At 36.3% G+C, this 12,889-nt stretch overlaps 2 protein-coding genes across 2 annotated transcripts in view; one reads left to right on the top strand and one right to left on the bottom strand.

The window, feature by feature from the left end:
• Positions 1–1,500: 1,500 nt before the first annotated feature.
• On the top strand, positions 1,501–8,965 carry LOC108249868 (placenta associated 8). The gene is made up of 5 exons (XM_017439503.2): positions 1,501–1,607; positions 1,789–1,894; positions 3,540–3,664; positions 6,310–6,418; positions 8,531–8,965. Exons 2-4 carry the CDS (start codon positions 1,810–1,812, stop codon positions 6,412–6,414), a joined length of 315 nt encoding a protein of 104 aa, XP_017294992.1. The 5' UTR covers positions 1,501–1,607; positions 1,789–1,809; the 3' UTR covers positions 6,415–6,418; positions 8,531–8,965.
• Positions 8,966–10,754: 1,789 nt separating this feature from the next.
• Positions 10,755–12,889, bottom strand: part of cops4 (COP9 constitutive photomorphogenic homolog subunit 4 (Arabidopsis)) — a 12,297-nt gene continuing 10,162 nt past the window's right edge. Inside the window, exon 10 of the mRNA XM_017439501.3 lies at positions 10,755–11,275. Coding sequence (XP_017294990.1) covers positions 11,142–11,275 — 134 coding nt within the window. The 3' untranslated portion in view covers positions 10,755–11,141. The remainder of the gene's footprint in view (positions 11,276–12,889) is intronic.

Below are 12,889 nucleotides of genomic sequence, written 5' to 3'. Positions count from 1 at the left end.
GGTACCAGGTGCCATCAATTTTGAACCTTTTCACAAGATTCTAATTTTCTGATATGATGAATTTGAGATTTTCATTTGTTGTCATTTGTAATCATCAAAATTAAACGAAATAAACATTTGAAATATATGAGTTTGTATGTAATGTATGAATGTAATATACAAGTTTCACTTTTTAAATGGAATTACTGAAATTAATCTACTTTTTCATGATATTCTAATTTTATGACCAGCACCTGTATTATTGAAACACCTGTATGTTACTTTCTGCACTGATGGTGGCTTTTCAGATGCAACCCCTTACTATCAGAGAGGAAGGCTTTTGGACTTTGTGCCAATAAAAGGGTGGTTAACAAACTGGATGATCCCTCTCCCCTTTAGTATGGAGCATGTGGCTTCCATGGTTTCTAAATTTAGTCTGTCGGACCACAGAACAGTTTTCCACTTTGCCTCAGTCCATTTTAGATGAGCTTTCTAGATGATGCTTAGATACGGCTTCTTTGCATGATAGAGCTTTAACCAGCTTTTGTGGATGACACAGTGAACTGTGCTTAGTGGAAGAGTTCCTGAGTCCATGCTGAATGTCCAGAACAGAATCAGACCTGTTTTAATGCTGTGGCCCCTGAGGGACTGAAGATCACAGGGGTCTAATACTGACTTTCAGCCTTGTCCTTTGAGCTCACAAATTTCTCCAGATTCTTGAAACCTTTCGATGATCATATGAACTATAGATAATGGGAAATTTAAAGTCTTCCAATTTTTTTATTGAGAAACAATCACTTTAAATTGTTCCACTACTTTTAGTCTCAGTTTTTCACAGACTGGCGAACCTCTGCCCATCTTTTTTTCTGAGAGATTCAGCCTCTCTAAAATGCTCTTTTTATACTCAGTCCTCTTGCCAAATCAACATAATTAGTTTCAAAATAATCCTGCACCTGTTTCTTTTTTTTACTCTTACATTTACAGCTTTTTATTGCCTCTGCTGTGTAACATTTCACAGTTTTCTTAGTTTTAACATTTGCTAAAATATGGGTTTATGAGATCTGCATATCATTGCATTTTGTTTCTATTTACATTTTACACAATGCTCCAGCTTTGTTGGACATGTGGTTGTATCTAATGGCTATCATAGAAAGACCAATATCATAAAATTAGGACAATACAAAGATAAACAAAAAACTACTTCTATTGTAAATGATGTGTAATTTTTGTTTTTATTTTTTTTTTATTTTCTATTACTTTTTTCTCCTACCATAACTAACCAATCAATCAATCATAAAACATCAACATTTCTGATTGAATGCATAAAAATACAAATTAAAATGTTTAGAAATAGAGTTTTTTACAAGTTTTTAAAAGGTCCTGGTCTACGAGTAAAGACCAGGCACACGAGGAATGACACAGTTGAGGTTTATTGCAGTAGTGTGGGGTGTGTGTAGGTGTGTTTAGTGACCTCTTCAACCTGAAACGTCATGGCACAATAAGATAAATAAGGTGATAAAAACTGAAGTCACATTGATCACCTTTGATCTGGTTTAAAGGCTGGACCTCTGTCCCGCTCTGTCTGTCGTCCACAAGACTCCTTCATCCGTTTCACCAGCCTCCATCTGGTAAGAGCTTTTTTTATCTATGACTGCTTGACTGGGAGTCCCAAAGAGATAACTCCCCCTCTGTTTCCACATGGTTTGATGTTCAAAACAGGAGAAACTTTTAAACTTTTAGTGCGGTGACATAGTTGCAAAATAGGCAACAGCTCTGAAGTGATAAGAAAAAATCTTTTCCATCTGACAGAGAAAGGTTTTTACCGTGATCATGGCTGTGACTAACCAACCAGGCAGATATGAGCCCTCTGATTTCCAGACTGGCCTCTGTGATTTCTGCGATGACTGTGGAACCTGTAAGTACCCACTCTCACCAGTTTTTATCTGACTCTGAATCTACACAGTTCATTTACATAAAAAATACAGAAGGACAGTTTTAGGCAGTTTTAGGTCTCTAGAAGAACACTTAATCATTCACTGTAAAAGCTATTTGTTAGAATCTAAATAATAACATCGGTGTTAATTATAATCTATATTTTTGAGTTAAATTTGCCTAAATGTAACAGCTAAATCACTGTTAAATACATTAGTTACTTTTCAACTAATTATTATACTTTCTCAAATAGTTATATTTGAACTAGTTACAAATCTTCCCAGTTAATTCAGATGATTCTTACGGATGTGGTGTGGCAAACTGGCTCAACAACACCACCAGTTTTGGCAGCGTAACAAAATTTGGTGCACATGTAAAACTCACCAGAGCGCATAAAAAGTCTCCCGGAGATTTGACCGAAGTCCAGCAAGAAGTCAGCCATTTTAGGGGCTTTACATGTTGTATTTGAACAAACTAAACCCAGAGCTTTGGAAGTATCTGCTTCAAACTCGGTCAGTATATTATAAAAGCTTAAATGAGAAGTGTTTTGAAGCTAACTTAAATCAAAAGAAAGTTATAAAAGGTGCTTGTTTTCAGAGTCTAAGATTAAAAGTAAAAGCTTGAGGTTTGGTCATAGGGTGTGGGCATTGCTGCACCTCAAACTTTCCCTTCTTGCTGTGAAACCCAAAATATCTGTGACAGACACATAAAACATTTGATCTTTACAAAAGTGCATGCTTGATCACAGTTTGGTCCTCAATATGTTAATATGCTGCCAGTACCTTTGCCCCGCCCACTGAGAACAGGAAGTCACATGTTTTACTTTTACAAGGTGAATTTTCTTGGTATTGTTTTACCCACGCATGTCAGCAATTTTAAATTATAGTCCCCAATTTGAAGACATCTTTGCCTTATCCAGGCATTTGAACAACCACCTCCTTAAACTTCAGGAGGTGTTTCTGCGTTAGGATGATTATGTTTATTACCCGGTTTTGCAGCTCAGGCCAGAGCATCACTAAAATTTATACTTGCAACTTTTCAAAGGTTTGTTACATTTTTAAATATTATATTAATATATTATAAATGTATAATTTATATGATATATTATTGATATTGATTTATTTTAAATGTGTTACATAAATTTTAACTTGTAGTTACTGTCACTTAATGTTAGTTGAATTCAAACCAACAAAAAAAAGTTTTTTAAATTGTCTAAAGTTGTTATCTGACCATTTTTGTGAATTTACTCGCTAAAGTACTTGATTAAATTTAAATATTTTTATGGATAATAATTTATACTGTTCAAAATCCCTTTTTACAGTTCATACACACATAAACAATTGTAATCATTACTGTTCTTTAGTGAAAAAGTCAAACCTTTATCTGAGGACAAATGTAGGTTTAAGTACAAAACAACAATCTTTAAATGTTTTTGGGCTGATAAGTATTTACTGTCGCTTGATTAGGATTACTAAAAATGTAACATCCATAAAAAATTGTTTTAACACATCAGAAAACATTTCTACATAAAAAATGTAATTGCTTTGTGAAACAATTGTTACATGTTTGGATAAGCACTAACTTCAACAAGTAGCTATATTCAGACACTTAACATGTTTTTTCCACAGGCTGCTATGGGTTTTTTTGCTACCCGTGTCTTGGCTGCTCCATCGCCAGTGACATGGATGAGTGCTGCCTGTGTGGTCTGGGCATGCCCATCCGCAGCGTCTACAGAACCAGATACAACATCAAAGTAAGCTTTTAATCTATCTGTGGAAGGTTTCCAGCAACTTTATAAGTAAATAGTTTGGGTTTTTTATCCATTAACTCTGAAACTTGTTTAATGGGATAATCCAGTCAACTCTGAAGTGATGTTCTGTCTATTAGTTATTAGTCAGAATGACATCAGTCATCTGGCACAGAGATGAGAGAAGGAGTCTTCATCCAGGCTAGGCTCGTGGCTGCCAAATGAGTTCTAGTTTGTGTGTGTGGGCGTGCGTGCGTTTTTCTAAACAAATCTTTCTCAAAAAAGACATACCAGTGTGAAAGAACACCACATTAGCTATTATTAAACCTTTACACTTTTGCATGAGACAATTTCTTTATCTTATTGCTGTTTTCTCAACTGAACAACATTCATGTTACTGCACAGAGGCTGCTGAATGTATCAGTCACTTTACCAGAACAAGAAAATAAAATCACTGAACATCATATCTCTCTCCTGTTAGTTAATGATTTAATAACAAATCAATTTTTTTTAATTTGTCGAACAGAAACGTGGCTACAACAGGAGGATTTTGTTAGTAGAAATGAATCCACTCCTGCTAATTATGTTTCAGTCAGGATTATTGAATAATTATAAACCAAATATTAGTTATAACTATTTGAGTCTTTTGCATTCAAAATGAATAGAAAAAAAAAACACTTTTACTTTTTGTTATAAATCGTCCACCAGGCCCTTATTCTCAATTTTCACTGAATTCTCAGATTTTTTTTTCTGACTTATTATTGAATACAGATAAAGTCATAACAGTGGAAGATTTCAATATTCACGTAGATGTTGAAAGTGATAGCTTAAACACAGCCTTTAATAATTTATTAGAGTCAACTTGTAATGTTTGTGCTGAACGAAGCTGGAATGCAGACTCATCTTGGAATTAAAAAAACAGAACAAATTTATTATCAAAAATAAAACAAAAGGCTGATGTGGCAGTGAAATGAAGTAACAAACACTTGCATGAGAACACAAAGGTCAGTCAGTTGTAGATATAAATCCACTGATTACTAACTGATGACTCTTCAATTTAGTGTATTTATTATATAACAGAAGTCGTCTTACAAAAACATTCACATACTACAATGATTTGCAAATCTCAAACTCATATTTTATTCACAATGGAACACAGTAAACGTTAAACTAAGAAACAGAGCCATTTTTAGGGAGAAAATGAGGTTATTTTGAATTTGATGGCAGCAACACATCTCAGATATGTCTGGATAGGACGATGTTTCCCTCTGTCCTTTTTAACAACAGTCTGTAAATATTTAGCAACTGTTGGAGTTTTAGGAGGGAAATGTTGTCCCATTCTTGTCTGATGTATTATTATTTCTGTCAAACATTTGATATATTTACTGTTTTATTGTTATAGTGTAAAACATTGGTTTAATCATTGCATTCTTTTTTTATTTCTCATTTTACACAACATGCAAGCTTTTCTGGGTTTGTGGTTGTACCTGTTTTTCACAGATTTATTTTTTAATTTACTAGTAAGTCATAATCTCTGTACTTATTTATTTCTGTCCTGAACACTCTGTTGGAACAGAACATTTGGTTTGTGTCTTTATCTTTCATTTTGCCTCTTGTTTGATTAGTGACACTTAAAGTTGACATTATTTACAGCCCTGGACAGATGTAGATTTTCCCCACTTGCACATTGAACTTCCTCCTTAATGCAAACACAAATATTTACTCATTTTCCTTTGACTAAAGTCTGCACTGTTTACTAACTTTGCACTTGGGAGATATGGAAATTTAAAAGAAAAATTCAAATAATTGTTATTAACCATCCTCCTTCCATCAGAATGTTATTGTCTTATTGAGTAAAACACATAAATAATAATGGTCCAGCATTCCTTGAAGAAATGTCAGAGTTTTAAACTAAGATCATCTCATGATGAGAAATGACAAAATGGAAGATGTTTTAGTCAAACTTTGAAAACACTGTTATGTCCAATTTCTTGCTAAATCTCATGTGATCTCACGTGAGCTGTTAGCTCTTGAAATATATGTTGTGAATGAGTCTCAGTTACTACTACACCAAATTTTATATCAATATCTGTAAAATTAAAGTCGTTTGTGTTTCGATTCAATTGAACTTGAATTGGGTTAGTTCCTAAAGTTAATCAGCTGTAGATGGACATTCAATACATATTTTCTGAAAGTTTTGTTTAAATCCGTTTAGTGATTCATGAGATAATTTGCTGATGGATGGACAGAAGTTACTCAAAATACTGTAATTAATAGCAAGATTTTAAACTAAGATCATTACCTATGTGTTAATGTGATGAGGATCAGTCTCAGCTACTACAGCATCAAGTGTTATCTCAGTATCTTCAATTAAGTTATAGCAGTTTTTGTGTCTGCTAAAATCGCTTTGCTGTAGCGACCATCTTGAAAAAGGATGAGTCCAAAAGTTATTCAGCCATAGACATCAACCAAACGATTACTTTCTGTAATTTCCATGAAAGTCCAGTCAGCGATTTGTGAAATATTTTACAATCTGTCCAGGTGATTAAACACACAAACACAGGCAAAGACATTATTGCAGCACCTGTGCCTTTCAGCGGTGGGGGATACTAAAGACACATCCCATCTGTATTCTCTGTTTGTGCTTCCAGGGGTCTTTGTGTAACGACTTTATGGTGACCAACTGCTGTCCCGTCTGTGCCACATGCCAACTGAAGAGAGATATCGACCGCCGAAAGGATCAGGGCCTTTTCTGAAAGGGTGAGGGTCTCTAAACAGCACACACAATACAAACATGAATAAATGTGTTCCTACTCTTACAGCTCATTGAAACAAAGCTTTGGTTCTAATGAAAAGTGATTTTGTCCAAAGAGTATATCTGCATGTCTTGTTGACATGCCTTTGTTATGTGAGAGAGGAAACAAAAATTGTGAAAAGAAATGATTTGTTGTTTATTTAACAAAGATATGATGAAATAGCACAGATACATTTGCTGATACCCTTAAACTAAAAAAAAAACTATTAATCTTTGCATAATAGTCGTAAATCAAATCAAGTCTTTGACCTTAAATAGTATCACAGGTGCCTTCAAGCTTTTCATCAGCCATTCAGCCTACTAAGAGGGAACAAACATGGTACTGGCCCAGTGCCATGTTTGTTTACTGGGTAGTTTGATTCACCACAAGAAGCAAAGGCAAGAGCAAGAGCAGAAAAAAGAATGTAAAAATTAATGTTAAAGGTAAAGCCTACAAGACCATCCCCAAGCAGTTTCATGTTCCTCTGACCACAGCTTCCATCCATTTTCTTTACCCGCTTCTCCATTCCGGGTCGCGGGGAGCTGGTGCCTATCCCCAGCAGTCACTGGGGGAGAGGCGGGGGACAGCCTGGACAGGTCGCAAGTCCATCACAGGGACACATATAGACAAACGAGACAAACAACCATTTACACTCTCACTCACACCTAGGGACAATTTCAGAGTCATCAATTAACCTAACATGCATGTTTTTAGTCTGGAAACCAGAGTACCCGGAGTAAACCCACGTGTGCACAGGGAGAACATGTAAACTCCACCCAGAAAGGCCCCAGGCTGGGAAGCGATCCTGCAACCTTCTTGCTGGGAGGCAACAGCTCTCCACAGCTTCCAATATTATTAAAAATTACTCTCACCAGCCACTTTATTAGGCTCAGCTGTTCAGTTGCTTGTTAACACAAATAACTAATCAGCCAATCACATGGCAGCAACTCAGTGTCTTTAGGCATGTAGACAGGGTGAAGACAACTTGCTGAAGTTCAAAGCAGGCCAAGAAATTAGATTTAAGTGACTTTGAATGTGACATGATTGTTGTTGCAAGATGGGCTGCTTTTAGAAACAGCTGGGATTTTCACACACAGCTATCCCTAGGGTTTACAGTGGATGGTCCAAAAAAGAGAAAAGTTGTGTGAACAAAAAAAAGCCTTGTTAATGTTAGAGGTCAGAAGAGAATAGGCAGATGGGCTGATGATGATAGAAAAGCAACAGCAGCTCAAACAACCACTTGTTCCAACAAAGGTCTGCAGAATACCATCTGTGAACACGCAACATGTCCAACCTTGAAGCAGATGGGAAATAAGGCTACAGTTTACACAGGCTCACCACAATCGGACCATAGGAAATGTAAAAAACATTGCGTGCTCTGATAAGTCTTGATTCACTGTACTCCAGTGGCCTCCCTGCTCACCAGATTTTAATCCAAACAAGTACCTCTTGAATGTGGTGAAATGGGAAACTCACACCATGGATGTGCAGCTAATACATCTGCAGCAACTATGTGACACTATCATGTCAATGTCCAACACCTTGTTGAATCTATGCCATGAAGAATTAAGCAAAAGGAGATTCAACCCAGTACTAGCAGGGTGGAACTCATTCAATGGTCAGTGAGTGTGTAAGGTTCATGGGACTGTAGCCAACCTCACAGAATAAGGACGCAAGAGCAAATGCAACTCCAGGTTGATCACATAAATAATCCAGATAATAAAGAAAAGGGAAAAAAACAGTTTAAGCCGAACTCCAAGGTCAAGTTATATTACATTCTGATCACACCTTTTGTTGTATTTTGAAACATAAGCTTCATGGAAAAACTTCTGACAGAAAAACACAAAAGAATCCAGACAGGAGTTCACCAAAATGCATAGTGACGAGCCCCAAAGTTTCTGTTAGAAGTTTCTGGAACTAATGAAGCAAAACTGGAACGTTTCAACTCCAATCACATCCACTGTTTTTTATTATTATAGAGGAAAAGGTACCAACAAATATATCCACATCTTTATAGTCACACAGTATAGACAGATGTAAAGCAGTTGAAATGATGGATATTTTCTTATCTTTCTAGATGCCAAAGTGACATCAAAGACGTAAATCTACTGCAGCTGATAAAGAGGAACCCGTCTTCTTTACTGATAAAGAATTGTTTATGACATTGTTTGCTGCAGTGTTACCTCTTCTATAAATATCTTTTTTTTATGAGCTGTACCCATCTGAGAGGGAAGCCACATTCATATCTTCCAATCTGCTGATCTTTACTCAGGCGTGGCAAACCTAACGTGATTTACTGCTGCTGTCTGAAGCCTGACTTTATCAGCATTTTCCCAAACTGTTAACAGGATGTTGACTTACTCTGCTTAGTTCAGTCAGGCTCTCATTTAAAGGACATCATGTACTGAAGAGCTTTCTTGTCTGTAACAAACTGTGATTTTAAAGTAGCCATCTTACTCAGCATCTTATACTAAAGGCTTTTAATAAAACCTTTTTAGGTTGGAACAGCAGAGATATTTTCTTGTCTTTTTATTGTTCATTACCACCCACAGCCAAAGGTTAAAGGCGATGTTCATGCTTGTGGTTGTGTTTGTCTGTACCATTACCAAAATATCTCCTCAATGACTACATATTTTATTGAAACTTTCAGAAATTAATCATTGGGTATCATCTACAACAACAACTCCAAAGAACTTGGGACATTGTGTAAAATCTAATGATTAGCACATCTCATAAACTTATATTTTATTCACAATGGGACGTAGTAAACATGAAAGGTTTAAACTAAGAAACTGCACCATTTTTCAGGAAAAATTAGGTAATTTTAAATCTGATGGGACACTTTTCAGATATGTTTGGATAGAACCATGTTTCAAGACCTTTTCTGAAAAAGATGTGGTCTGAATGGGAGCATACAGTATGTTCGAACACTTGTGTACTTTCGTACATTGATGGTACTTTTCCAGATGTGTCAGTGACCCATGAGGCATTAATATACTGTCAGACTATCAGAAGCAAGCTGTTGGACTGTGCCCTGAAGACAGGCTCAGTGGTCCCTCTCCTTTTAGTACAGAAGATGTGGTGTCTGTGGTTTCCAAAGAATTCATCTGACCACAGTAGTCCACTTTGCTTCAGTCCATTTTAAAAGAGCTTTAGCCAAGAGGCGACAGCATCGTTCTTAGATGGTGTGGCGAACTGTGTTTCCAGACAATGATCTGTGGAAGTGTTCCTGAGCCCATGCAGTGATGTCCACAACACAATCAGACCTGTTTTTATAGTGCAGTGCAGCCTGAGGGACTGACGATCACAGGAGATCACAAAATTCACTTTCATACGACGATGTGGTTGTATTCAGATATTTTAGGATATTTTTAGGTCCTAATATGGGAAACTTCATCATTTTAAATGAGTGTTTGAGGAAATATTTTAACTATTAAATTACCATGAAACTAAATTTTCAAAAAATTGTATGACTACAAAACTGAAGCGTTATTGTCTGCTGCTATGAAATGCAGGCAATTGTGTAATTTATGTCTGTTAGTAAAATATCTTACAAACCACTGGACATAGTTCAATGAAAATTTCAGAAAGTAATCATTTGATGTATATATACATCTAACTTAACTGATTCAGGATGGCTGCCACAGTGAATTTTCATCAGGAAACACAAACCTGACTATGACTGAGTCCCTTCCACAGGTGAGTTCAGTAAACTTGGTGTGGTAGTAGCTGAGAGTCACATCCAACACATATTTTGAGCACAAACAATTTGTGTAAGATCTATAAAATGTTGGCAGATAATATGCATTCTTTCAAATAATGTTTCTTTTTAATCTTTGCCCACCACCAAAGGCAAAGAGGTGATGTGTGTGTGTGTGTGCATGTATGTTCGTTTGTTAGTAATGTGACCAAAAGAAAAAAACTACATTTAATCAAACTCTCAGAAAGCAATCATTGGGTTGACATCTAAAAATGATTCACTTCTGAACTGAATTCAAGATGGCTGCTATTACATAGTTAAGTGACCGTACAAAACACAAAAATGGCTATAATTCAGTTTTACCGATGTGGAGCGAAGGTTTTGTGTGGCTACAACTCTCATTTCTTAACACAAGACGGTTTTAGTCTAAAACTCTGGCATGAAAGGTGGCAGACAACATGTATTCCTTCAAGTGATGCTTTTTTTTTTCATTTAATATGCACTATACAATTATGCAACATTTGCATAACACTTAGGTTAAAATGTGTCTTGTTGTAATCTGAATATACAGTTTGTAGAGCAAGATGACACCACTAACCCAGACCTTCTAAAGTCAAACTTTATTTTGGGATGCACCAAGAGGTTTACATCAGGTACTCAGGAACCATTTGACAAATATTGTGGATTATTATACTGAAAACTCAAAAATGGCTTGAAGTACAAAAGCTTAAATAAGACCTGTTATGTGAAGCTTCTTTTTGACCTTGTCATCATGTCCCAATTTCTGATTTGTAAATCAGTTAAATCCAAATTGTTTTTCTACCTCAGACATAGATGACACATATATGTATTGAATAACAGTAAAAAAAAAACAACATATTTTCTGGTGACTGTATAATTCTAAGGTCTTATACAACTGAGATCCAGTGGTGGTAGGTAGAAGTTCAAGGTGGGCTCAGGGAACAGGGGGAAGGGGGTGTACATATTTTTACTGGGTCATCTGAGCTTCCATAGCCTGTGCGGCCCACTCTGGTGCTGCCTGACGGATCTTTTCTAGAAGGTTGTTGACTTGGAAACATAAAGACTGGATCTGTTTGTCCCAGGTAGGGAGTGGTTCACGAGCTGCCAGAGATGGAAAAAAAACAAACATTTAGAAAACACACGACATATGAAGAAGGTTTTTTGAGACAGCATGCCAGCCAGGTGCAACCAGCGTACAATATAATCAGCATACAATCTGTGAAAGTACTAAAGTACTTATCTTGAATTACCATTTCCAAATATAAAACATTCTGCCTAATTTTACACATAAAACAGATATTGTTTTGCAGCCTTTGGACAAGAAAAGTTATACAATATACAAATAACTCAAATATCATACTTGAATAGCTCATTTCATGTAATAAAATATAGTGTGTAATTTTCAGAAATACACACAATTATTTAGGTTCTTTTTTCTCAAGAATGACAAAAAGGAGCTTCAGGACAGTGAGACAAATTTTCACATTTTCACATAAGAGGTTGAAAAATCTCACATCTCATCTCTACAGCGCCCCCCCAGAGGTCATGAGTAATATTAGAATTCAGTTCAGTAAACTGTGCCCATGCATTGACAACAAAGTTGGTGTCTATGTGCAGCAGGTGTTGGGACTCATGTTGCTTTCAGTGGGAACGAGGAAAGAGACATAAATGCAACACCATCTTCAGATTGCTAAATGTTCAGCAACATCAACTGAATTGTCTGTTTTCACTTAAATCACATCAGACATTTATAACTTATTTTAATGTAATTTCAGCAGCTTAATAAGAAACAGGGACATTTGTATAATTGTATCCGTGTCTTTTTGTTTAAGTGTTCATTTTAAACAACACTAAAAGTCTGAAGAGTGGGACCTGCTGTAGTCAATCTGGCCCAAAGTTAGATGTGTTGTGTGTTCAGACTGCAGACCTTTGTTGGAATGAATCTTGAGTCAATTATTTAAGCTACTGTTGCCTTTCTTTCATCTCAAACCAATCTGCCCATTCTCCTCTGACCTCTGACACTGACATGACTTTTTCATCCACACAAACGCCACTTACTGGATATTTTATTTTTTCGGCTACTGTCTTTAAACCCTACGAGTGGTTCTGTGTAAAAATCTCAGTAGATCAGCAACAGAGTTGGGAATTGAGTCCCGAGAATCAATTGGAACCAGGACTAACGTTCCAATTCTCCCGGAATCGTTAAAACCTTTTCATTTCAATTGCTAGTTTTGATACTGAGTCCACCGACCGCCAAACACCAACGAAAAAGAATCCACAGGAAGTGTGTGTGCAACCATGAACTAACTAACTGCTAACATTAAACAGTCAGTTGAGCAGACTCAGAGATTTGCTGCTTTGTTCACCATAGTGCTGGGCGATATAACAATACATATCGTGGGGACGATAGAAAAGTGTCTATTATGTTTATTATGATATATTTTCTTCTATCGTCTCTATCGTCTCTGTCGTCTCTATCATAATTGTATCAATGATTCATGTAAATATTTCATAACGTAGGCTACGATGAATGTATTAGTGTTGTCAGTTTGCATACATTCAGTTTATATAAGTGATAAATAAGAAGAAAAAATAACTATTTTGCGAAGAACCTCCGTTTTGCGACATGACGCTGCTTTACGTGTGGGTTTGCGACATGACGCTGCTTTACGGCAGCAGCTTTCTGTGCGGCGCCGTGTTTTCACCATAAGTGCT

This window comes from Kryptolebias marmoratus, linkage group LG14 (assembly GCF_001649575.2).
Source record: "Kryptolebias marmoratus isolate JLee-2015 linkage group LG14, ASM164957v2, whole genome shotgun sequence".
Taxonomy (NCBI): Eukaryota; Metazoa; Chordata; class Actinopteri; order Cyprinodontiformes; family Rivulidae; genus Kryptolebias; species Kryptolebias marmoratus.
Note: the sequence above shows the minus strand (reverse complement) of the source record. Positions and strands in the feature narration are given on the sequence as shown.